The sequence below is a fragment of the Scyliorhinus torazame genome, chromosome 17 (assembly GCF_047496885.1).
Source record: "Scyliorhinus torazame isolate Kashiwa2021f chromosome 17, sScyTor2.1, whole genome shotgun sequence".
Classification (NCBI taxonomy): Eukaryota; Metazoa; Chordata; class Chondrichthyes; order Carcharhiniformes; family Scyliorhinidae; genus Scyliorhinus; species Scyliorhinus torazame.
In genome coordinates, this window is record NC_092723.1 from 172711612 (window position 1) to 172738723 (window position 27112).

General features: G+C 45.1%; 1 protein-coding gene across 1 annotated transcript in view; it reads left to right on the top strand.

Moving 5' to 3' along the window:
- The window catches only part of LOC140394415 (general transcription factor 3C polypeptide 1-like), a 97260-nt gene extending 72687 nt beyond the window's left edge, over positions 1-24573 (top strand). Inside the window, exons 30-37 of the mRNA XM_072481667.1 lie at positions 3145-3317; positions 3733-4017; positions 5248-5495; positions 7816-8102; positions 10472-11327; positions 19717-19777; positions 20007-20199; positions 22053-24573. Coding sequence (XP_072337768.1) covers positions 3145-3317; positions 3733-4017; positions 5248-5495; positions 7816-8102; positions 10472-11327; positions 19717-19777; positions 20007-20199; positions 22053-22262 — 2313 coding nt within the window. The 3' untranslated portion in view covers positions 22263-24573. The remainder of the gene's footprint in view (positions 1-3144; positions 3318-3732; positions 4018-5247; positions 5496-7815; positions 8103-10471; positions 11328-19716; positions 19778-20006; positions 20200-22052) is intronic.
- Positions 24574-27112: the final 2539 nt, after the last annotated feature.

Sequence of the window (27112 nt, forward strand, 5' to 3'; positions counted from 1 at the left end):
CAAAGAAAGACTTGTATTTATACAGTACGTTACATGAGAAGAGAATGTCTCAATGTTTTTTAATCAATCATGTACTTTTGAAGACCAGTCGCTGTTGTAATGTAGGAAACACACCAGCCAAATGGTGGGCCAAACCTCCCACAAACAGCACACGTGTTCATGGCCAGGATGATCTGTTTGTGTGATGCTTGCTGTAAGATAATATTAGCCAAGACACCAACGTTAACCCCCTGTGCTTCAAAATCGTGCCATGGGATCTGTTCCATCCACCTGAGATGGCAGATTGGGTCTCGGTTTAACACCTCATCTGAAAGCCAGCACCTCTGAAAATGCTGCTCTCCCTCAGTAATGCATCAAAGTGTCAGCCTTGATTTTTGTACTCCAGCCCTGGAGTGGAACTTGAACCCGGAATCTCGCGACTCGGACAGGAGTACTCCGGCCTCCGGCTCAGTAACATATGGGGGCGTCGCTACCAAGCTACTCTGTCTTGCCCGTATATCACAGTCCCTGTAGGTACTGAATAATGAATAACCAATTGGTTAAAAATGTAGCGGCCCTGCCAACAGCTTTGCTGGTTAAAATGGTTAGCCGTTGGACCCGTTAAATCTTAGATACTGCAGCATTAACTAGTCTAATGAACCGAGTCGCAGAACTGCTCGGCTAGTTTGGGGGTAGCAATCTGCATGTGAGGCCCTTTTAAGAACTGAATTGAATTCACTTGTCATATTGCTGATTGGCTTAGAACCCTGTGCAGTCACTGCGTAGGTTCGCATAACAGAGGCTGTATCAATCGTAGGTTAAATTGCTGACACTAGTAGTACGGTAACTAGGCTGAGCACTTATTTTTAAAATTCATTTCTATGGGATGTGGGTGTCGCTGGCTAGGCCAGTATTTGCTGCCCATCCATAATCGCCCTTAAGAAGGTGGTGCTGAGTTGCCTTCTTGAGCCGCTGAAGTCCATGTGGTGTAGATACACCCACAGTGCTGTTAGGGAGGGAGTTCCAGGATTTTGACCAATGACAGTGAAGCAGTGGCCAATATATTTCCAAGTCAGGATGATGAGTGACTTGGAGGGGAACATCCAGGTGGTGCTGGTGCCATGTATCCGATGATCGTGTCCTTCTGGATGGTAGTAGTCATGGGTTTAGAAGCTGCTGTCTATGGAGGCTGAAACCCATCTGGAAGGCAGCTTGTTCCTCTGGTCGGCCTGCCCTCCGACCGTCCGCCCCTTCGGGTGTTCCTACCTCCGCCAGCTGTACCGGATCAGCTGTGTGGTGAGCTCCAGATAGTATCCCAGGAGCCTCTTCACTAACATGCCCAACCGAGGTGAGAGTCTCTGGGATGGTGGAGGGTGCTGGAGACAGCTGTGACGGAAAATCACATGTCATCCTCTGACCCGAACTCCGGGGTCTCCCGAGTGTCGGGCAGAGGGCTGCTCAGGCTGTGGCACTGACTGGGGGCGGGGGAAGCCAGGTGGACCCGCCCCATCTCCAGCAAGTCCTATAAGTCACAAGACAAGACGCCTGATTAGACCACGCCGCGGAGGGAGGGGTGTAGGGTGAGGGTTATGTGGGGGTGAGGATGATGTGGGGGGGGTTTGGCACGCGTGTCATGGGGAGCCTCATATAAGCAGGGTCTAACTCCCTCCCTCTCGGCCAAACTCCACCTCGGCGACCTCCCATTCCTCCAGGCCGCCGATCACGTCCAGAGCCCTCTGCTCTGCCATGGTGAGTGACCGCAGGTCCGGCGGTCCCCCTCATGCCTTCTACCACTCCGGGCGGCTGTGTGCGGCCTTCGGGGGAGGGGGGTTTAGAAACAGAAGATGACGGTGTTCAACAGTCCAGGGGGTGTAGAGCTGGTGGCTCCAGTGGCCAGGGCACCCGCCCATTACGACCGGTATGGGTACCGGCATGTGGTGCAGGGTGGGGGTCGGGCCACCGTCTGTGGGGTTGGGTTACAGGTATGAGGGACGGCAGTTGGTGCTGCCTACTCACTCTGGCCGCCCTGAGGAGGTTGTGAAGTTTCTTTCTGCACTGCTGGCTGGTCCAGACTACATTGCCCAAGGTGCTGACCTGCGCCCAGACACGATGAACGGCGACGGCTGGCAGCCTCCTTCCCTGACCGGGATACAGGGTCATCCTCCTCTCCTCCACGGTGTCCAGGAGGGTCTTCAGCTCTGCGAAATGTGGGACTGCGCGTCTTCCTGCCATCTTGTTGGCTAGGATGTGTGTATGTGCGGATGCAGCTAGTCAGCCTCCTGAGTGTCAATCGTGAAATCCGCGAATCCCGCACCGTTTCTCATTGGAGTCGATTGTGGCACCGGTGCTAGCCCCTTAATAGCAGAATCAGTCCAGGTGTGGCGCCAGTTTTGCTGTTGTGGAAGTCCACGGATTCTGCGTTGGCGTCAACACTTAGTCTCATAAATCAAGAATCCCACCGGAATGCTTCATTGATACACAAGGATCCTGTTGTGTTCTTTTCTCCTCTCTGCTGCCTTGTTGGCATGGTACAAAGACTGTGAACTTCCCCTCCACCTTGACCCTATCCCTTTCCCACATGGCCACCTATCCCATGTTGTTCCATTTTGCTCGCATTAACACATTCTGCTATCTAACCTTTTGCCGCTATTCGCACTCTTCAATCCTTAATAGCAACATTAACACACACACACCTTTGTCAATCTCTGCTTTTACGATCTACCCCTGTTCTTCTCTTCTGTCCCACCACTTCCACCTGCCTCGACAATCATATCATTCGTCACATTTCTGCCTCCCTTCCCGTTCTGTTCAAGGATCATATGGACTCGAAACATTAACTCGGTTTCTCTCTACACAGATGGTGCCAGACCTGCTGAGTTTATACAACACTTTCTGTTTTTATTTCAGAAATCCAGCATCCACATTACTTTGTTTTTAAAAGACTGAAGAATGTACCACTGGTAAAATGCATTTGAGAAAAACAAATAATAGATTGCAACGTCACTGTCTAGTCCAACTGGGAAAATGAGCCACGTTCCTTGCTATCGAATGTTTAAGACTGATTTGATTCTACACATATTCAACAGGATGAAGTTAAATCAGGATGAAGCATGCGTTTGGTGTAAATTGTGTATTGTAATTTTGTACAAACTATTATTTCCCTAGACCTTTCACCTATACAAACAGTACAAGGATGAAGTACTGGTGAAAGTGTTCCTCGAGTTTCAACAGCGAAGCTTGGTCAACCGCCGCAGGGTCAGCAAAGCGTTGGGTCCCAAGAAGAGCCGAGCGTTGCCCTTCGCGCCAATGTCTTACCAACTATCACAGGCGTACTACAGGTATGCAGTGAAACCTTTTTAAATGGAACCGCCAAACTCCAACCATTTGTCAATGTTAGTTTTTACAATTAATGCAAAGTGGATTTAGTATGGGTGGTGAGTTGCTTTGTGTAGTGAATTAGGAATCCACATTGCACCCACTTAATTTTTTGGGGTAATATTTAATTAAAAATTTGAAACCATGATGTGAATGTTGTTCAAAGTTTGCTCCAAACGGCAAACCTCAAAAGGGTTACAGCTTCAAGTATTGAACTATTGTGTGGGTCAAAGTTGTGCAGCATAGCATCCACGAAAGAGAAATCGATGGGATTGTTGCAAAGCAGCCTTTGCTGCATGGTCGATGCTGGGTGCCTTCGTTTTGTGTTCGGAGAACTCTTTTGCGTCTGTAACGTTTCATCTGGATGGTTTGTTATAGGAATTTCATGTGGCGGTTTCCCAGTAACATCTGTTCAGAGTCGTATAATTTTGTTCAGAAGTTGAAGAACGCGGGAAAGGCAGACCTGCCCAACACCTTCTCGTTCCAGGATAAAGAGACCTTTGTTGGGACAGAAATGGTCACCTACCCTTTGGATGGAAAAGGCGGCTACTGCGTAGCGACAATATCCCTGTTTATCCTTGGCCTGCTCTCTTTCCATGTCTCAATACCTGAGCAGATTGTGGTTGTGGACAGCACGCTTGTAGACAATGAAGTGATAAAAAGGTAAGGGGCTCTGGTTACTGTAAACGCTTCCCTCCATGTACCCCCAACCCCAATCCACCACTGCATTCGTTTCCGCCAGAAAAAAAATGGAATTGTCCAAATAGATAAATAAAACAGCAATGAGGGAATTTAGTATCTTTTCAAAAATTAACAAATTATAGGAAGTAAGCCATGTTGAATTAATAGCACTCTGAGCTGATTATGAACTATCTAGAACTAAACCACCCAACAGCTGACCGTGACTAGCTCCTTGAAAAGGGAAATGAATGGCTGACATCTTGGGTAGAACCTCTCCATCAACCCTCCAATGGTGTAGTTGACTCTCCAAATGTAGAAAAAGTCATCCAACCAATCCCATGGCACTGGGCGGAGTAGGAGGCCTCCACCCAAGCAGAACTTGTCTCTGGGCTAGCAACGAGACGACGGCGAGGACATCCTGCCTTCACCCCCCCGTTTGAAGCGCCAACGAGTCTGATAATGTGAATAGGTGCAGGCGCCATAAAGTCTGTGTATCATTGTGAGCAAAAAAATGGGCAAAATAACCCAGTGCTGCTAATTACAAATATTGTTATAGGCAACATGTGCAGAATGGAAATGTGTGGCTGACTGACAAGTGGTATAGATCAATATAGAAACGTGATACCAAAGAGAAAATGCTGGAAAATCTCAGCAGGCCTGACAGCATCTGTTGGGAGAGAAAAGAGCTCACATTTCGAGTCCAGATGACCCTTTCTCAAAGTTTGCTCTTTGGTTTAAGATTCCAGCATCCGCAGTAATTTGCTTTTATATAGAAATGTGATGGTTGTCCCAGCTTTTCGTCTTGTTATTGTGCACACTCTTGTGTTATTTGGAAAGAAAATGAATGAAAATCGCTTATTGTCACAAGTAGGCTTCAAATGAAGTTACTGTGAAAAGACCCTAGTCGCCACATTCCGGCGCCTGTTCGGGGAGGCTGGTACAGGAATTGAACCGTGCTGCTGGCCTGCCTTGGTCTGCTTTCAAAGCCAGCGATTTAGCCCTGTGCTAAACAGCCCCCATTTTGTTGCTGTATTGTAGAATTCGGATAAGAACGAGGGAAAATGTGAGAAACTGGTAAAGCATGGACCATTTATGATCGGTAGGTCTGCACTTCAGGTTATTGTGTCGCACCAGCTGCAAGTGCAATAATTTGAGCCTGGGATTGATTATGGGAAAAGGGGGCTTGATTCAACTCTGCTTTGGCATTTTTAGGTTGGGGAAGGAAGGCATAGATGACTATGTGGACGACGAACTGGAAGAAACGGGAAACAAGCCCAGATTTGAAGTGAAGGCTCCTCAGGCTTCGCATACCAATTACTTGCTAATGAGAGGGTATTACGCACCGGGTATTGTTAGCACACGCAACCTCAATCCTAATGATAACATTGTAGTCAACTCGTGCCAAGTGAAGTTAAAAGTCCGCTCAACACCAGCTCATGGATGCTTGAGTACCCATGATGGTGAGTTATTAATCTTTTTGTGTTAATGTAGTCATTGAATCCTGTCGATTTAAATATTTCTCTTGCTCTTTCCTCCTAAATTATGTAGGTTTCCCCCCCCCCTTTCTAAATGGTTGTTTTTTGCCTTCGTGTTTAACTTTTCGCGACCTGCATGTGACCCCCAAATGAAATTTGAATGCTCCACTCCCCCGGAGTAATTGATGAAGGGGTTGATGACGGAGTTGCTGTAAATGTTGCTTATTCTGAAGCTTATCATATGATCCAAGTTTTACAATGTGCGAGATTACCTGCACCACCTGACAACTGTATTTGCAGCGCCCCCAGCTGGACAGACAGGTGGGCTCAGATGTATGACCACAATTTAATAAAAAGAGTTGCAAAGATTTTTAGGTTTTATTGCTTTCGTGAATTCGCTGCACCAAACAAAGTAATCTAATTGTATCCACTGGGGTTTTTTTTTTAACCTCGTATTTTTGGTGAAGGTTGTTAGCTTTTCAGCCCGCTAGTTTGTCGGTGCAGTGTTAACCATCAATTGGAGCCATCAGGAAGACATAACGTGAATCCCGTATCTTTGGCAGTGTATTCTCCGATGGCGAATATATAAGTTGTGCAGAAGGTCAAACTAGATTCATTAAATGGTAGGTTAAAAAATCCATTTTAAATGGCCAAGGAGACAACTGCTTGTGCTATAGGGCCCCTGTGTACAACAGCTTCAATAAAAACAGTCCAATAAATAGGCTTAAAAGCAAATTCCAGTAATTTTCCTGCAAACCACTAGATGGAGTACCACACCGTGACAATGATGTAGTGCAAGTTAGAGGCATAGAGAATGACTAGAGTGAACATACCCTATTGACAAAACTCAGTTTGCGACCAGTGTGCTCTGTAACAGATTGCCTTGATCTTTTCCCGGATATTGGATTGCCTGTTTAAATTGTGCATTTTCGTCATGGTGAAGCTATGATCAGCAACTATTGTGTCTGAGGAGACAGCCATTTTGGGCAGTTCATCCCCAAACTCTTTAAACACTTGCTCCTACACCCAACCATAAACAAGTATTTCCATCTTTAATCTGAGTCTTGTTACAAGTTTGACAAGAACAGACTTTCACAAGGGCAGCACATTGGCACAGTGGCTAGCACTGCTGCCTATGGCGCTGAGGACCCGGGTTCGAAACCCGGCCCTGGGTCACTGTCCGTGTGGAGGTTGCACATTTTCTCCGTGTCTGCGTGTGTTTCACCCCCACAACCCAAAGATGTGCAGGATAGGTGGATTGGCCACGCTAAATTGCCCCTGAATTGGAAAAAAATAATAATGGGGTACTCTAAATTTTATTTTTTTTGAAACAGACTTTCACAGGTTTAAAAAATGGGTCAGGTCTCTAATTCCGCTGCTTTAGAATAATGTCAGCGACCGCTCTGTGCACGTGCGAACGACTCTGCACGCGCAGAGCGATCTCGGTGACCATCTTTAACATTGGTGAGCAGGTGGCAACACACCAGCGAGACACAAGTAATGAAAGTTATTTTATGTGATAACATACAAACAAGCAAGGAAAATGAAAAAATTGTTCTAAAATTATAAAAATATAAATGTTGAGTCGTGCCCACTGAGAAAAAGTGTCCTGTTTTTGCACAGTTTGGTTTTTGGACAGCTGGATTTGGGGTACTGTACCTGTATTACTACTTTGACCCCAAGTGGATCATTAGTGATAGTGAGAGTTTGCTGTATCCTGTGGGATAGTTTATGTAAACTGTGGGATAGAGGGCAGCACTGTAGCACAGTGGTTCGCACTGTTGCTTCACAGCTCCAGAGTCCAGGTTCGATTCCCCGCTGGGTCACCGTCTGTGCGGAGTCTGCATGTTCTCCCCGTGTCTGCGTGGGTTTCCTCCGGGTGCTCCGGTTTCCTCCCACAGTCCAAAGATGTGCGGGTTAGGTGGATTGGACATGCTAAATTGCCCTTAGTGTCCAAAAAGGTGAGATGGTGTTATTGGGTTACGGGGATAGGGTGGAAGTGAGGGCTTAAGTGGGTCGGTGCACATTCGATGGGCCGAATGGCCTCCTTCTGCACTGTATGCACTAACTATGTTCTATGTCCAATGTTTTGTCCGCACTGCCTCATGTACATCAGGATGATGCACGGTGGAGACTATCATTCTTCAGAACCAACTAGGAAACGTTTTTCGTTTTCTTCAGAATTTAACGTATTTTATTCTTAAACATTAATCTTTTTTGAAGAGTTTCTGTTTCTACGAAAATTGTTTTGATAAGTGCTGTCAAACCCTAACTGCTTCTAATACCTCGTACTCTCTCAAAACAGGTTCAGCTACTTTGTCCCAAGCTGCTTCAGGGCCAGATGCTCTTCCTTGCTCGTTCACAAAGGTGTTGAGGCCCACAACTGATGTGTATGTTGGAGAGAACGTTAAGAAGCAGCTTGTAGAGGAGCTCGGGTACAGCCCTGAGGACATGGCAGCCATGCAGGAAATTGCCGGTGAAGTTGAAGCATGCTCTAGCTTTGGGGTGGAGACAGTGGAACTCGGCAAGAAATGTGTTCGGTACGAGGAAGTGCTGAAAGGAAGAACCAGGACTTTAAAACAGTATCTGCAGGTTGGTCTTAAATATGACGTATTTGTGATTTTGAGGGGCATTTATCCAATTGCTAGGTGACTAAACGTTTCCAAGTTGAAATCAATCGTGATATTATGCATTTATAAATCCTAGACTTACTGACAAGCCCAGTATGAACATGGGAATTAGGAGCAGGAGTCGGCAATCCAGCCCTTCGAGCCTGCTCCACCATTCAACCAGATCATGACTGATCTCTTCCTGGTCTCAAATCCACATCCCTGTCGTTCCCCATATCCCTTTAACCTGTTTTTTTTTATCAGAAAAGAAGTAGGTTAAGATAATACCTGAATTTTTTAACCTGGTAGTACTTCCTTTTGCATAAGTCAACTTCTTCACAATGACGAATACAAGTGGTGTAAAAATATGGGTTGTGTGGTCACTTTAAAAAAAAAATGTATTATTCAATTACCCTTTCATGTAGTGAGATCATTTTGATGTCTAACAATGTGGTTACTACAGGTTGAGCTTCCCTTATCTGAAATTCAAAAAACTGAAAGAAAAATTCCATATCCGTGCTTTTTTTCAGCTGCCGACGTGACGTCAAGAATGGGAAATCCCACAAGGCTCTGCGCAGGTCCCAATTTGCATTGCACGTGCGCAGTTCCCAACGCGTGCAGCACATGCACAGTTCCCAATGCATGCCGTGCAGTTCCCAACGTGCACCGCACATGTGCAGTTTGCAACCCGTGCCGCACATGCGCAGTTTGCAACCCGTGCCGCACATGCGCAGTTTGCAACCCGTGCCGCACATGCGCAGTTTGCAACCCATGCCGCACATGCGCAGTTCGCAACCCGTGCCGCACATGCGCAGTTTGCAACCCATGCCGCACATGTGCAGTTCCCAGCACGTGCCGTGCAGTTCCCAACCCATGCCGCACATGCGCAGTTCCCAGCGCGTGCCGTGCAGTTCGCAACCCGTGCTGCACATGCGCAGTTCGCAACCTGTGCTGCACATGCGCAGCTCCCGACGCACATGCACATTACATTCCGAAATCCGAAAAATTCCCAAATCCAATACGCAGGCGGCCGCAAGCATTTAGGATAAGGGATGCTCAACCTGTATTTTTGCTATAAGCACTCGAGCTAACTTATTGTTACTTAAGAATTATGTTTCTTTAAATCATTTTTTTTTCCTTCTTCTGAGTGCCAAAGAGAACTGGCTATGGTTCAGAGCTCCATCTGTAAAATGCTGCCTAAGTAGCTCATTCTGCAAGTTTACCACTTGTCAGTTATCACAATGAGGGGGTTGGGGAGGGGGTGACTGGTGGGAGCTACGGAGTCGTTAATGATTGTAACTGATCATGCTGCATTCCTGACCACACATTGGGATAGGGTGAAGCTAAATTAGGCATCAATTGTCTCATGTGAACACAGTAGCAGCAAGAATACCTTAGACATTCTTGTCTAGTTATTTACGATACCGTTTCAATTTACAAAACTGTAAACAAGGGCAGAGTAGACCCTTCCTTTTTAAAAAAAAAAAAAGCAGCAGGAACTTGTATAGCACCTTTAACGTAATCAGATTTCCCCAAGTCCTTTACAGGGACATTGTTAAACAACATTTGATTCCAAGCCAGATGCGGAGCTTTTAGAACAGGTGTCCAAAAGCTTGATTAAAGAGCAAAGCCCTGAGGCCTATCTTTAATATGTCAGCCATAGCCTATTTGGTAACATTTGCGTTGCAAGGTTTTGTGTTCAAGTCCCACTCCAGGACTTGAGCACAAATTCAAGGCTGACGCTCCAATGCAGTAGTGAGGGAGCTCCTGTCGGTGCTGTTCTGATGAGATTTCAAACCGAGAGCCTGAGTGCCAGCTTGTGTGGACGTAAAAGATCTCATTGCACTATTCTGAGAGAAAACAGGGGAGTTCTCCCTGGGATCCTGGCCACTGTTTAACCCTCAATCAACATCACAAAAAAACAGATTATCCGGTCACCACCACATCTATTCATGTTTGTGGGAGTTTCCTGCGCAAAAATTGGCTGCCGTCTTTCCCACACTACCAAAGTCACCTCAAAGTTCTTCATTGGCGATGAAGCCTTTGAGACATCTGGTACTTGTGAAAAGTGTGATTTCAATAAAGTCTTTTTTTTAAAAAGAGAGCATTTTTCTGAGGGAATAGCAGAGTTTTGGGTCCTAGGCACACCGATGGTGGAGTGATGGAAAACATTAGTCAGCTCAAATCATTTTTGAATTTAATAGCATTCCTTGCTATTTAAAATGATGGCTAGAGTTACTGCTCATTCCTTGTCAAAGGCTGGATTTATAAGTCTGTCGAGCAGCTTGAGGAAAAGTGATTTTTCAGTTTTAAGACATTTCATTCGGCACTATATTTTCTCCCGTCTTGCAGGATTTGATTGCGTTGGACCAAATGGTGGAAGTTGGTGGCTCGACAGAGCGGCTGGTTGCTGTAACGCACGCGTACCCATGGTTGCTTCATCCATTCCGTGTCTGTAAAAGCACCACGAACACCGGGAGTCCTACTGATGTGGCCCCCAAAGGTAGGACAGAATCTAGTGCCGAAAACGTTGAGGAAAGTACGGAGGACATTGAAGGAGAGCAGGACGATACAAACCCCGATTCTAGCACAGCAGGCACAGAGAAAGGAAGTAAGCAGCGTGGATTGGGGGCCGCCTCTGGACAGAATGTCACTGTACCGTCAAATAATGTGCAGACACTGACTGGAAGTAGAAAAAGAACCATTGAGGAAATCGAAGGCGAAATTGTTGACCACGGGCCCCCTGTTAAAATTCCTCGTCCAGGAGATGGACCTTCTGAGTTGAGCTGCAATTTGAGAGAACCTCGAGGCAGCACAGTGGATGAAACGAAGGCTGGCTCCCCTCAATTGATCAAATCCCTGGAGGGAGGGTCAGGAGAGGCGGATGCTGAACATGGTCAGGATGAAGATCGGAATACAGATGGAAGCCGCGAGGTGTTCAGCTCTTTGTGCGACGTTAAAGATCCAGGCTTCGGACCAGCAGCTAGCCAGCCAGACGAGCAGCCTGTGGGAGAAGACGGGGAAGGACAGCAGACGTTTTCCCAACACGCACCTGCGGTGGGCGGGTGGCAGAGTGAATCCCCACCACCTGTACATGGACAGGTTCTTCAGGAAGATAATCCTGTGGTGGGTCCAGAGGAACATTTACAACAAGACAGAAGTTTTCAAGTGAACAAGAGTGAGGACACACCCAAGCTTCAGGAAGAAGGTAACCCATGTCTACAAGCTTACAGCACATAACTCCCCGTGTCTGCGTGGGTTTCCTCCGGGTGCTCCGGTTTCCTCCCACAGTCTAAAGATGTGCAGGTTAGGTGGATTGGCCAGGCTAAATTGCCCTTAGTGTCCAAAAAGGTTAGGTGGGGTTACTGTGTTACGGGTGTGGTGTTAAGTGGGGTGCTGTTTCCAATGGCTGGTGCAGACTCGATGAGCCTTCTGCACTGTAAATTCTATGATAACACGTACTTCAGCACAGTGCAGGGGAACATAATAATAAACATAGCACTATGACTTGTAATGAATACAGCTTTTGTAATGCTCTGGAGAAGAGGTTTCCCTCTCCACAGATGCTGCAGAGATGCAGCATTTTCTGTTTTTGTTCTAGCTTTTGTAATATTCACTTGGTTAATTTCTGTAACTCTGTTTAGCAGTACTACTCCTGTAACTACTGTTTTTAATGGAGGGTTCAGAGGAAGAAGAACTTTCCTCCGCTTTTTTTATTCATCCATGGGACGTTGGCAGTGCCAGCATTTATTGCCTATCCCTAACTGTGGTTAAGAGTCAACCACATTGCTGTGGGTCTGGAGTCACATGTAGGCCAGACCGGGTAAGGTGACCGATTTCTTTCCCTAAAACCAGATGGGTTTTTATGACAACTGGCAACGGTTTCATGGTCATCATTAAACTTTTAATTACAGATTTTTACTGAATTCACATTTCATCATCTGCAGTGGCGGGATTCGAACCAGGGATCCCGGAGCATTACCCTGGGTTTCTGGTTTACTAGCCCAATGACAATACCACTACACCACCGCCTCCCACTGCCTGCATTCCATTCATTTTTTGCTAACCTTTAAACCTTCTTATAATAATGTGATATCCTGCAGTGATCAGGATGTTGAAATACATGAAAAGATCATCAAGGAGCTGGCATGGATCATCACACACATCCACACGTAATGTGGGAGGAAAGATGGTATAACCCACATGCTCCCATTGCATGCTGAACCTCACCGAGGCTACAACAGCTCCATGGGAGCTGGGAACGAATCTGAGCTACCAAAGGGTTATGGGGATAGTGGGTGTCAAAAGCCATTGATGTGTCTGGCCAGCCATGATCGTGCTGATTGGCAGAGTAGGCTCGATGGGCTGAATGGCCTACACCTGTTCCTATGATCAGTGCTTGGTGAACTGCAGTTTGACATGGTGACTGGCAAGCTGCCTGCCTCTTTAACCAGGGTTCGTGAGTTCAGCACATGATAATGTTTTTGGAAATGAATAATGAAGCCGAGCCTAAAGATTTGTGGCCTGTTCTTTTATTTTTTTCTCCTCCTTCAACCACTCTTTTCCCCCATCACCAGGTTTAAAGAAATCTAATTGCTCTGCTGTCCTTCTGCATGGCTGTAGCTTCATCACTAAAGGCAGGTGATGGTGCCTTTAAGTCAGTGTTTTTCAACTTCTGGGGACCCATTTTTACCAATCGGCCGACCTTCGCGGCCCACGCCGGCCGACCTTCGCGGCCCACGCCGGCCGACCTTCGCGGCCCACGCCGGCCGACCTTCGCGACCCACGCCGGCCGACCTTCGCGGCCCACGCCGGCCGACCTTCGCGACCCACGCCGGCCGACCTGCGCGCCTCACCATTTTCTCTTATCTTGTCTGTTGCTGACAAAAATGGAGGAAATGGTTTTGGGTCCCTTTGGCCCCCCCCCGAACTTGTAAACAAAATGGCTGCGACCGTATAAAAAAACAAAATGCGGCCACACTGCACATGCGTGCCCGATCATCAATGCGCAGTGCGGCCAAATTATTTTTATATGTTGGTGGCCATTTTGAAGGCAGCTTGCAGCCGGCATTGTTAAAATCCGGCTGTTGACCGCGGATTTGCGCAATCGGGAGCGCCGCGACGGACAGCTCCGCGACCCTCCCGACACCCGCCTGCGTCTCGCTCCCAAGTTTGACAATGCCTGCTTTAAGTGGATCACAGATCCACTGCGCCTTCATTGAAATCATTTGGCACATTCTCCAGGAGCTGAATTTACGGAGGGAGTAAAACCAACGAGATCACACACGATTGCTGTTCTTATTTAAACCACACTACTTTATGCAACATTGGTATCATTTTAATCCGTTCGTTTTCTCATTCCAAAGGCTCTCGGCCAAATTTTCTCAGCAACTGCTGCACAGAGCTATGCAAACGTGACTCCCAGTAACTGGGTCTTGCTCAGTGCTGTTTTGCCTTGCCTCTTGGAAATGTACCAGTCTCTATTCTCCCTTCCCTGTTCAAATACCAAACTACAGCGTTACCACATATAGTTTAATTATTTTTTTCCTTTATTTCCTTGTTAGTTCTCAGCAATAGGAAACATTTAATTTATGAAGATTGGTTTTAAAAAGAGACATGCTGTTGAACCTTTTCATCGCACACTCATCAGGACTCAACAGCAAGAATACCAGATCTCTAAAGGCAGCACTGTGGTGCAGTGGGTTAGCCCTGTTGCCTCACGGCGCCGAGGTCCCAGGTTCGATCCTGGCTCTGGGTCACTGTTTGTGTGGAGTTTGCACATTCTCCCCGTGTTCGCGTGGGTTTCGCCCCCACAACCCGAAAGATGTGTAGGCTAGGTGGATTGGCCACGCTAAATTGCCCCTTAATTGGAAAAATGAATTGGGTACTCTAAATTTTTTTTTAAAAGAATACCAGATCTCATAGGAAGCAATAATTTATACTGCATGAGGTGCTGATTGGATGGCAAGTGGTCTCTGATTGGTATAGGTGTTGCCACGGGGAACGCACCGAAAACAAAATCAATGCCAAAAAACGAGGGAGGGAGAAAACGGAATTGCAGACCTGAAAGAGCAATCATGCTTGACAAACCTACTGGAGTTTTTGAGGATATAACTAGTAGAATAAATCAGGGTGAACCAGTGGATGTGGTGTATTTGGATTTACAGAAAGCTTTTGATAAATTCGCACAAGAGGTTGGTGCAAAATTAAACTACATGGGATTGGGGTTAATGCATTGGCATGGATAGAGAATTGGTTAGCAGGTGTTAGACATTTAACTGCTGTTGTATAAAGAGTCAAAGGTTCTGCTCCTTTTCCACAAACACCTTACAGACTGCACAAAACTCTAACATCACATCACCTGACACAAAGGCCACCTGAAGCCTCTTTACATATCAGTGTCAATTATTGGATACTTAACATAAATGAGACAACTAATTGGAATGTCTCTTAACGCATTACTTAACAGCAGGCAGGAAACAGAGTGGAAATAAATGGATCTTTTTCGAAGTGGCAGGCAGTGATTCGTGGTATCTCGCAGGAATCAATTCTTGGGTGCCAGCTATTCACAATACAGATCAGTGATTTAGATGAGGGAACCAAAAGTAATATTTCTAAGTTTTCTGACGACATGGAACTTGTTGGGAATGTGAGTGATGAGGAGGATGCTAAGAGGCCTTAAGGTGATTTAGACAAGTTGGGTGAGTGGGCAAATACATGGCAGATGCGGTATAATACATAGAAACATACATAGAAAATAGACACAGAAGGCCAATTGGCCCTTCGAGCCTGTTCCACCATTCATTATGATCATAGAATTTACAATGCAGAAGGAGGCCATTCGGCCCATCGAGTCTGCACCGGCTCTTGGAAAGAGCACCCTACCCAAAGTCAACACCTCCACCCGATCCCAGTTACCCCACCTAGCACTAAGGGCAATTTTGGACACTAAGGGCAATTTATCATGGCCAATCCACCTAACCTGCACATCTCTGGACTGTGGGAGGAAACCGGAGCACCCGGAGGAAACCCACGCACACACGGGGAGGGCGTGCAGACTCCGCACAGACAGTGACCCAAGCCGGAATCGAACCTGGGACCCTGGAGCTGTGAAGCAATTGTGCTATACACAAGGCTACCGTGCTGCCCATGATGATCATGGCTGATCATCAAATTCAATACCCTGATCCCGCTTCCCTCCCATAATCCCTTTAGCCCCAAGAGCTTTATCTATTTCCTTCTTGAAATTACACAACATTTTGGCCTCAACTACTTTCTGTGGTAGTGAATTCCACAGATTCACCACTCACTGGGTGAAGAAATTTCTCCTCACAATCCTAGAAGGTTCACCCCTTATGGTCAAACTATGACCTCTAGTTCTGGACTCCCACCACCATCTGGAACATCCTTTCTGAATCTACCCTGCCTAATCCTGTTAGAATTTTATAAGTTTCTATGATATCCCCTCTCACTCTTCTAAACTCCCAATTAATACAATCTCAAATCCTCTCACTATGAAAGCCAACATGTCATTTGTCTTCTTTACTGCCTGCTGTACCTGCACGCTTACTTTCAGCGACTAATGCACAAGGATACCAAGGTCTTGCTGAGTATCCGCCTCCCTCAATTTACACTTTCAAATAATCTGCTTTCTTATTTTTGCTATCAAAGTGGATGACCTCACATTTATCCATGTTATACTGCATCTGCCTTGCCTATGCCCATACACTCAGCCTGTCCCAATCTCACTGAAGCATCTCTGCATCCTCCCCATAGCTCACCCTCCCACCCAACTTTGTATCATCTGCAAATCATTAATATATGATGTGAACAGTTGAGGTCCTAGCACAGATTCCTGTGGTACCCCACTAGTCACTGCCTACCAATTGGATGAAGAGCCATTTGCTCCAGCTCTTTGCTTCCTGTCTGCTAACCAGCTTCCTATCCATCTCGAGACACTACCTGCAATCCCATGTGCTTTAACTTTACATAATCTGCTATGTGAGACCTTGTCGAAAGCCTTCTGAAAGTCTAAATAAACCACATCCACCGGTTCTCCCTGGTCAACTTTAATAGTTACATCTTCAAAGAATTCCAGTAGATTTATCAAGCATTTCTTAAGTCCCTGCTGCCGTTGTCTGATTGTACCATTGCTTTCCAAATGCTGTGATATGAAATCCTTGATAATGGACTCTTAACAACTTCCCGACTATCAATGTTAGGCTCACTGGTCTATAGTTCCCAGTATTCTCTCTACCTCCCTTTATGAATAGCGGGGTTATATTAGCTACCATCCAAGCTGTAGGCACTATTCCAGAGTCCCAAGAATTTGGACAATGACCACCAATGGATCACTATTTTTAGGGCCACTTCCTTAAGTACTCTAAGATGATCAGGCCCTGGAGATTTATCTACTTTCAATCCCATTAATTTCCCCCAAACTGATTTCCTTCACCTCCTCTCTAAAACTTTCTCAGAACTTCCGGTACATTATTTATATCTTCCTTTGTGAAGACAGAAGCAAAGTACTCATTTAGTTCCTCAGCCGTTTCTTTGTTCCCTGTTATGAAACCCTCGTTTCTGATTGCAAGGGGCCTACATTTGTTTTTGTCAATCTTTTTCTCTTTGCATACCTATGGAAACTTTTACAGTCAGTTTTTATGTTCCCCGCCAACTTACTTTCGTATTGTGTTTTCCCCTTCTGCCTTGGCTGAATTTTAAACTGTTCCCAATCCTCCGGTCTATTGCTTTTTCTTGCCAATTTTTATGTTTCTTCTTTGAATCTAATACTATCTCTAATTTCCCTCATAAGCCACGGCTTGGTCACGGGTCCCTTTCTACTCTTGCACCAAATAGGAATAAACAACTTTTGGAGTTCACCTATTCGTTCCTTGAATGCCTGTCATTGCCTGTCCGCTGTCCTTCCTTTCAATAATGTTTCCCAGTCTGTCATAGCCAGCTCATGCCTCATAGCATCATAGTTACCTTTATTGAGGTTTAGAACCCTGGTCTCAGAATCAACTGCCTCACTATCCACTTCGAGAATGTGGATAAGTGTGAAGTTATCCACTTCGGACAGAGACACAGAATGGCAGAGTATTATTTAAATGGTGATAGATTGGGAAATCATGATGTACGAAGGGACCTGGGTGTCCTTGTGCACCAGCCACTAAAAGCAAGCACGCAGGTAGAGCAATCAGTTAGGAAGGCAAATGCTATGTTGGCCTTCATTGCAAGTGAACTTGAATACAGGAGCAAAAGATAATAGATCTTAGAATTTACAGTGCAAAAGGAGGCCATTCAACCCATCGAGTCTGCTCCAGCCCTTGGAAAGAGCATCCTACCTAAGCCCACACCTCCACCCTATCCCAGTAACCCCACCCAACCTTTTTGGACATTAAGGGTAATTTGCATATCCAATCCACCTAACCTGCACATCTTTGGACTGTGGAAAAAACTGGAGCACCCGGAGGAAACCCATGCAGACACGGGGAGAACATGCAAACTCCACACAGACAGTAACCCAAGCTGGAACCCTGGAGCTGTGAAGCAACTGTGCTAACCACTGTGCTACCACCCATGTCTTGCTGAAGCCCCACAGGGCCTTGGTGAGACCACACCTGAGAGTTGTGTGCAGTTTTGGTCTCCTGACCTAAGAAAGGATATACTTGCCATAGAGGGAGTGCAGCAAAGGTTCACCAGCATGATTTCTGGGACGGCAGGATTGTTGTATGAGGAGAGATTGGGTCGACCAGGCCTGTATTCACAGGAGTTTAGAAGAACGAGAGGGGATCTAATTGAAATATATAAAGTTCTGACATGCAGGGCAGACTAGATGCAAGGTGTTGTTTCCTCTGGCTGGGGGGTCTAGACCAAAGGGTCACAGTCTCAGGATATGGGGTAGGCCATTTCGGACTGAGATGAGAGAAATTTCTTCACTCCGAGGGTGGTGAACCTGTGAGATTCTCTATCACAGAAGGCTGTGAAGGCCATGTCACTGAATATATTTAAGAAGGAGAGAGATAGATTTCTAGACTCCAAGCTGTCAAGGGGTACTGGGTGAGAAAGGTGTAAAGGAGTACAAGGAAAGAGTGGGTGAACGGAGTTGAGATAGAGGATGAGCCATGATTATATTGAATGGCAGAGCAGGTTCGAAGGACCAAATAGTCTTTTCCTGTTCCTACCGCCAATCTTTTCGACAGAATGTGTGGACATTTCTTTCTCTTTGAAAAGGACGGGGCCCTGTGTGAATATGTGTACTGTCTAACACACAAGTGATCTACACTGCGCACCTGACAAACTGAAATTGGTTGTTGGTTGCCAGTGTAATTCTCAGCACACTCGGAATTGTTTAGTCAGAGTTGTCCAATCGCAGAATTACATCTAATGTTGGACACTATGGGCTGAATTTTGTGGCTCTGTCACGGAGGGGGTGGGGCTGGAAAATGCGGCAAGCCATTCAAAAGTCTATTGACTTTGGCGGGAGCAAAAGATCTTGCTGGCGGAAAATTTCACCCGACGTTCAGAGCTTTGCAAGCACAGGCTGGATGGGTACATCAATATTTCACCTCTTGCAAATTGCCGGAGGGGCACGTTGTCTGATCTGATTCACCAGTGATTGGGATATATGGCCTACATATCTGGCATCACACCATCACTGCAATTCATATACCACTTACTCTTTTTACTCGATGGCAGCATGGGTGGACTTAAGGCTGCCACTTTTGGTCCTGCAAAGTGCCCAGTCTACCTCAGATTGCCCGGAATGGGTAAGATGTCTCAAAAATTTGAGCAACAGGTTAATCTCGCTGTTTCACGCTGTCATTATGCAGTAGCAGCACGAGTGGTATTTTCCACTAACAGGATGCTGACAACAAGCCAAAAAGACATTCTGCTTACCACACAAATGAGTAATGTGGTCTGTGAATTTCAGTGCCAGGTATGTAGAGCATATGTCCCAATGGCTTGTGCATCATATCAAATAACGTGTCCCTTCAGCTGTTTGCAACAGGCAAAGTACTGACCGTACCCAACTGGCCAGTGCTTGCAAAATTCAGACCCTAGTGTCCAACATTAGATGTGATTCTACGATTGGGCGACACTTACTGTACAATCCCAATAGTGCTAAGAAAACCACTTTAAAAAATGTAAGATTATCACTCGGCCTCACAACGTGACTCCTCAACCTCAGAGAGAAGGATTGTCTTTGCATTGTGCTGTTTCAACGAAACAAAAGCTTGGGAGGGGATGGGGGGGGCATTCATTTTCTGGTTCATTCCCCATGGCAGCATCTCTACCAATCAGAGCCCACTTGCCAACCAATCATGACCCCGTTCTCATGTTGTATAAACTGTTGCCCCTTTGAGGTTTGATATTCTTGCTATTCTGTCCTGATAAGTGCAAGATGAAAAGCTTCAACAGTATGTTTTTTTTCAGCAACACTCGAGTCCTATACCACCAAGTGACTGAAGATTGTGGGAATGGAGAGAATCAAAATTGCATTTACACGTTTCTTCATGTCAAATCATATAAATATATTTGAACTCTACACGCAAAGAGAGAACCCCAATTTTAACTTGTCTTTAATCTTTCTCCAGGAGATGACACGGTTATGGAGAATGTCAAAGTGGAAAGCACAGTGCAAACCCCATTCGAAAGGTAGTTGCTTAACATTCATTACAATGCTTCCCTGTTCATTGAAGGCAAAAAAATAAACCTTTGACCTCCGGGAATCTGAATTTGTGCACGTGACACTACCACCACCACCTCCTCATCCCCAAACCGATCATTCAGATCGCGCTAATAATCTGCAAAAACTATTGAACGTGGTACGTTCCCTTATAACCAGTCATTTTTTAAAAATAGCTTTTCCGGTTGACTCTTGCAGTGAATACGAGCAAATTAGTTTTGTCTGCCATCCTTGGAGGATTATTGATGGGAGTTTGAACAAACCAGTGTGCAAAGGAATGATAGAAGCCATGCTGTACCACATCATGAGCAAACCCGGGATCACAGAACAGAAGCTACTCAGTTACTACAGTGCTGTGCTGCAGCCTGTTATTATACTGGAAATGTTACAGGTAAATGTTTTTTTGGATACACCAGTACAATAGTTTGAATTACAGTGGAATTATTTGATAGAATTTCTGTATGAATCATGGCTCCATTGCCAAGTCAGCTGATAACCTCCTGCCCAGCATAAATTAGCTTTACAACCCATGGAAAATGAAACAAACTTAATCACTCATATCAGATTTATTTTTATTCTCGTACATGGTGTGGGCTTTTTATTAACTGCCCATTTCCATTTTAGTCATGTGGTCTTTAGACAACAACAGATGATGGAGGTTTCACAGCACTAGTAATTTTATGCCCTTATTATCCATGTTTTCTAGCTTCATTTTGTGTTTTTCAGCTTCCCCGTTTCCGCAACGTGTGGCCAAGGGGCCGGTGTTTTCATGAATAAAATGTTAAAAAGTCACCCTTCATGTGTGGGAGGTCCCTGTCAGCCATTTCAGTAGCAAAAAAAAAAGGATCTGGATTTATATAACACCTCTCAACCACTGAATCCAAAAGTGCTTTAAAGCAAACTAAATACTTTTGAAGTGTAGTAAATGTTGTAATTTGGAAATGTAGGCCTGCGCACAGCAAGCTGCCATGGACAACAATGTGTTAATGACAAGATAACTGCTTGAATCCTCTGTTCAGAGTTGGAATTCCCACTTCAAACTTGGATCAGACAAAAAGAAATTCACACTAGCCTCACTGTGATTTGCCAAGCAATCTTCTGATGCAGGATTCTGCAAAAATGACTCGGTGCAGGAATCCTTGGAGAGAGCAGGGGAACAGAATCCCCCGTACAAAAGCTACAGCACCCCCTTCTTTTACAGCACTAGCTGCCGTATTCTTTAAGTAAACCATTTAAATGCCCCATAGCTTCTTTGAAAAGCTATGGAGAGAAGGTAGAGTGGTAAGCTAAGAGGTGAGGATGGGTAAGGTGACTGGATAAAGGGATAGGGTGGGTCAGGTAGTGTGGGTAATGTAAGAGAGTTGTATAGTTATCCAGGAGTTAAACTAGGTGTTTCTCGGTCTTATTTTTCCTGGGTAACTATCCGGTAAGGAAGTTGGAACTGTGCAAAGTCTCCGACTCCAACTCTGAGTTAGAGGCCTTTTCGGAGGGTCTGGGGCAAGCAGAGGAATTAATTACCCGTCAGGAGTTCAGACTTTCTGGGTAATTCCCATGGAGTCAGGGCATTGGGACTTCGAGGGGTCTCATAGCAAGGTTTTCTGGGGTAGGCCTAGATTCTGACTATCCGGACACGGGAGGATGGGGACAATCTGTTTCCGTAATGTTGATTGAAAGGTGAACATTGTCCTTGGCACTGGGGGTAACACCCTGGGCCTTTTGAAATATTGTCAGCCGATTTTTATATCCATCTGGCAGAATCAACAGCGTTAATCCAAAAGATGAATTTTGATCCAAAACATTTATTTCAGGAAATATTTTTCAATGAAACAGTTTATTTTGTATTCAGAAACAAATTGGTTGCTTGAGTCGTATGGAAGTTAAACCCATGAATATTGGCCTTCAAAGCTGCAAGGAAAACCACAGCAGGCAAAGGTTGTGTAAGAATAGATGTAGTATTCACTGCCTCTTTCTGCCAATCTTTTTTATTGTGAAAGCCCTCGAGTGAAACACTTCAGACATAAGCCAGTCCTGTTGTATTGAGAGTGCAGAAGACTGCGGAAGAAAAACCTGATGACTTTTGTTCTAAAGTTTTCATCTTCAGATTTCGCCTTTTGAAGTCAGCCGCAGTGATGGTGAAAAACATACCTGCAGATTTTGGATCGTAATGTCATTTCTTTGCCGATTTGTGCTCCCATCTTTCCCCATTTCCTTTTTCTCATTTTGTGTTTCTGCTCTCGTTGACAGGCCCTCAAAGCCATTGGCTGCATCCGAAAGCGTTACTTCACCAGAGCCAAGCCCACGTCCTTGTTCTCCCCTCCCACGGGTGCTACTGAGGTGCAGAGTTGCAAATTGTCTGAGAGGCTTACTGTTTTCTATGAACCCACCATAGACTGTGTTTTGAGGCTTGGCAACATCTTTCCGCATGAACCAAACTGGAACAAATGGATACAATAGCACCACGCTGTAAGGATTGTGTTTCATTGTTCACAAGAAAGATGCTTTCCACAGGTGCTGACTTGTCCCATTGACAGTCTCAGAAGTTTGCAAACTTGCATGACCATCTGGAACTTTTTCTAATCACACTGGATCACATCTGGGAGTGAAGAAATAAATGTTTTTACTAAAGCTTAAAGATGGTTCTTTGCAAATTGTCGCACGTTTTCGAATTCTGATAGTTCAGCTCTGGTATATTAAGTTTTGATTCCTCACAAAAACCATCATCACTGGCTTGCCTTTTGCTATTACAGCCGTGTAGCAAGATAGCTAGATATTGTACTTTACAGTCAGAGAGTTGCTGCTTTGACAGAATCGCAGAAGCAACAACATTTATATTTATAAAGCACTTTTAACAATAAATATGGCACGGTGGGCTAACAACCAAATATTATCCAGCTGAGCAAAACCTGACAATAAAATTGCTGGAAGTACTCAACAGGTTAAAGGACATCTGTGGAGAGAGAAACCGAGTTGGATGTTTCAAACTGATTACCTTTCATCTGAGATATTAAAACAGATGAGCGAGACTTTGAGGCAAACTTTAAGGAACTTCTGCAAGGAGATAATAAATAATCGCTTATTGTCGCAAGTAGGCTTCAATGAAGTTACTGTGAAAAGCCCCTAGTCGCCACATTCTGACGCGTGTTCGGGGAGGCTGGTACGGGAATTGAACCCGCTGCTGGTATTGATCTGCGTTACAAGCCAGCTGTTTAGCCCACTGTGCTAAACCAGCCCCTGGAGAGGGTTGGGGGGGTGGGGGGCAAAAGCTATGGAGGGATTTAAAAATGAGGATGAATTAAACTGAAAGGTTGGTGGACCCGGGAACCTTTGTAGGTCCGTGAGCCCATGATGGTTAAACGGGGATTTCAGATCTAGGATTTGGGAATTTGACACCTATCCTGGCTGACTTTACTAGATTTAGCCAATTAAATACACCCAGCTGAGGATGTACCATACAGGCGAATGATGTGTGGTAACCGGAGCACCATTTTTGGTTCAGTATGAATACCTGCAGATTGTATAAATCAGGCTGAAACATTGCACAAGATTTTGTGCAGGCGAGCTTGGTATTGAACTTGTCTCATCTCAGCACAGTGTACCTTCCATATACAATCACTGGCATTCCATCCCCTCCCCCTGCCATCCACTCAGTCACACAAAGAGGGGGAAAGAAACAATTGCTTTTAACAAATTGTTCTTCAATTGTGTCTTCTGCTCATCGTCTCTAACAACCACCCTTGAGCTGACTAAATAATGTGTAAAACAAGGATTTTTATCGAGGAACAATTTTCCCAGTCATGGTTATTCTGCAAAATATTAATTACTTATGTGACTTCAAATAGCAAGTTCCTATTCTCGTCTTCATCTGCACTTTTTCTAAAACACTTCCTTCTTAAAAATCAAAGAAACAAGTCTAAAGATGTTCCCAACACATGAGCTACTTTTTTCTCAACAAGCAGCCAGTATATGCGAGAAGCAAACAAATAACAGTTGTAATTATTAAACTAATAAGAATATCAAGTTTAGAGTTGTCAAGTAGTTTGAAAATGCTTTTGCCTGAAATCTGAATTAATGCTGTGATGTGTAGCCATCTCAGATGGCCACCTGCAAAGGACCATGGGAATTATGGCAAACCCAGGACTCAGACACCTGAGCTTGTGTGTGTATTTGCAACCCAGATAGCTAGACGCGATCGAAATCCCCGCTCGTTTGCATTCTAATGGCCCATTTCCCCAGAACAAAAGAACTGTACTCGGATAACCGATACAGACTAATCGGCGCCACTCCCTTTACTCAGGGAGCCCAAACAGCCAAGGTCAATGACAGCTAAAGACACGCCCAGCCATCAAGGCACCCGCCCCTTTATTGGCCAAAATTGAAGGCAGTGATCGAAGCCTGCCGAATTATTGGGTCCAAGTTAAGGACCGCCCCAAAGAGCGCGAAATCCCAGAGAGATAAGAAGAGACACAGCCATGTGCTCGGTCTCTCTTGGATCCGGCCTATGCCAACCCAAGTGCAGCACAACAACCAGACAGACAAGTTCAAGACCAACGATCGCTACTAAACGGATGAGCCCAGCAGAATTAGAGCCACTTCTTCCACCCAGCCACGCAAGATCCGGACAAAGGCCTTGTCCATCTGCATAGAGCCGGTTGCCCTGAAGTTAAGTGTAGGTTATTGTAGTTGTTAGATGTAGTTTAACTTGTAGTGTTTTGTGTTGCATGTCAAAGTAATCCTTGTGTGTAAATAAACCATCTTTGAACTTGAACTGACAAATTGGTTGTGTGGTCCTTTGATCGATATCCGGTAAAGCCTTGTGGTGGTATCATTTGATACCTGGCGACTCTAAAGAGCATCATTATTATTTGGCAACTATATTGGTGACGCTGGTGGGATAGTATTCCATTAAATTGGCAACAGATGTTTCACAGGTGGTCCCTTTTTAACTACCTAAACAGTGCCTATTAAGTGAAAACTAAAAGACATGTTTTGTCAATGACCAAGTGGTATGAACCACTGCTTGGGGTGCAGATGGTCACAGGGGGGGCAAGGAGAGAAATGGGCACCTGGCCATGACTGCCTGGGCTGCCATCGCCCAGATTGACAGAGTCAGAAGGAGTGCGTCTTGAGCACCATCGTGAAGGGCCTGGTGATGAAACCACAGCAGTAAGCAATTATCATGGAGAAGTGGGCTACCATTTGCCGAATATGTTTTTCGTACCATGGTGGTGCCCTGCATTAAATCTCACTCACATCTTATAAAGAAAACACATTTGAAGCAAGTTGTCATAAAGATTAGGCGATTCAAGATCAACCGGGGCAGCACGGAGGTGCAGTGGTTAGCTCTGCCGCCTCACGGCGTCGAGGACCCAGGTTCGATCCCGGCTCTGGGTCACTGTTTGTGGAGTTTGCACATTCTTCCCGTGTTTGCGTGGGTCTCACCCCCCACAACACAAAGATGTGCAGGGTAGGTGGATTGGCCACGCAAAACTGCCCTTTAATTGGGAAAAAATAAAAACACTTTTAAAAATGTTTATCCATGGGGAGCTGACCACGTTTCAGGATGGGAGAAAATGAGGCTCTGAATAATTTGTTGGAGAATATAACTATATTGTTGAACATGACAATGCTGATTAAGTTGCTACTATCTCAGCTGTGAAAGTGGTTTGGAATAGATGAAAAAGGCTGGATAATTTCTTAAGTGGGTTTCCAATTTGACTTAACGCCTCACATCAATGCATTTTTCACTAGGTGCATATAATTGAAGCCTGCTGCATGTTTAATATACACTTCTATTCAATTTAAATACAATGTAAATTAGATTACATTTAAAATGCTTTAATGTCCAGAGAAGGTGCACCCTCTCGGATGCTGCCTGACATTTCGAAACCTCAGTTGACCATTGAAGGCACGTGTAGAGAGCTCCCTATCCTCAAGCTCTGATTTGGCATAGCCAGCAGTAAGGCTCCATAACGCCAAATTGTTCAAATCTGAGACGTGTCATAAAATGACCACAGTCCGAGCTGATGTTTGAAATACTTTTGAATTCAGAGTAAGGTTCTTGCTAGTTTGCCTTAGCACAAGATCGGTGAGCTGTGTTAATGGTAGATGCAGAGTTTGAATGTCTTAAACAGTCCCAGGCATTTTTTAAAAAAGCCATATGTCCTTAAAGTAATTAGAAATGACTAAAGCCTCACAATCATATAACTAGGATGGTGAACCGGGCTTTAAAATAACCCGGGGAGATTGGCGGGGGGGGGGGCTGCGTGCACATGGGGGAAGAGGTTCAGGTGAAGGGAGATTTTGAAATCCAAAGAGACAGGTCAAGGTATTGGAACAGTATAATGTGGACACAGGAAGGGACAGAGTTTAACAGAAAATGTACAACAGCAGATAAGGTCATTGTAGGCAATAGGAGTTAAAAACGTGGAGTGACAGTTTCTTTATCTGAATGCGTGAAGCATCTGTAATACGATAAATGAACTATTGGCACAAATAGAGGCAAATGGTCTTGATTTAATCGCCATTATAGTTACAAGGTGGTCGGTGTTGGGAAACAATATTTCAGGGTACACTATTTCAAAATGGCAATGGAAGATGGATACCCCTGATAGTAAAAGATGACTTACTGTAAGAGTGAGAAAGGCCTCTGTAATAGAATCAGTAAGGGTGGAAATAAAGAATAGCAAGAGTCAAAAAACACTGATGGGATTAATCTATAGGTCCCTCCATGAGAGTTATACCATTGCGCAGAGCATCAAGCAAGAAATTATTGGAGCTTGTAAAAAAGGCAATGTAATAGTTGTTGGAGTATTTTAATCTTCATATAGACTGGATCAATCAAATTGGCAAGTGCGGTCTAGAGGATGGGTTTATAGAATGTTTTCATGACAGTTTCTTCAGCATAGAATCCCTGCAGTGCAGAAGGAGGCCATTTGGCCCATCAAGATTGCACTGACCCTTCGAAAGAGCGCCCTGCAGCCCCACCTATTCCCATGCCACCCCCCCTAACCTTTTGAACACTAAGGGGCAATTTGGCATAGCCAATCCACTTAACCTGCACATCTTTGTACTGAGAGGAAACAGGAATACCCAGATGAAACCCATGCAGACACGGGGAGACTGCAAACTCCACCCAGTCACTGGAGGTCGGAATCGAACCCGAGGCCTTGGTGTTGTGAGGCAGCAGTGCTAACCATTTTGCCACCATGCCGCTCTTGGATCAGTATGTAGTGCAACCGACTAGGGAAAAAGCTATCTGTAATGAAGCAGGGTTAATTAGTAATATCAAAACAAAAGACCCATTT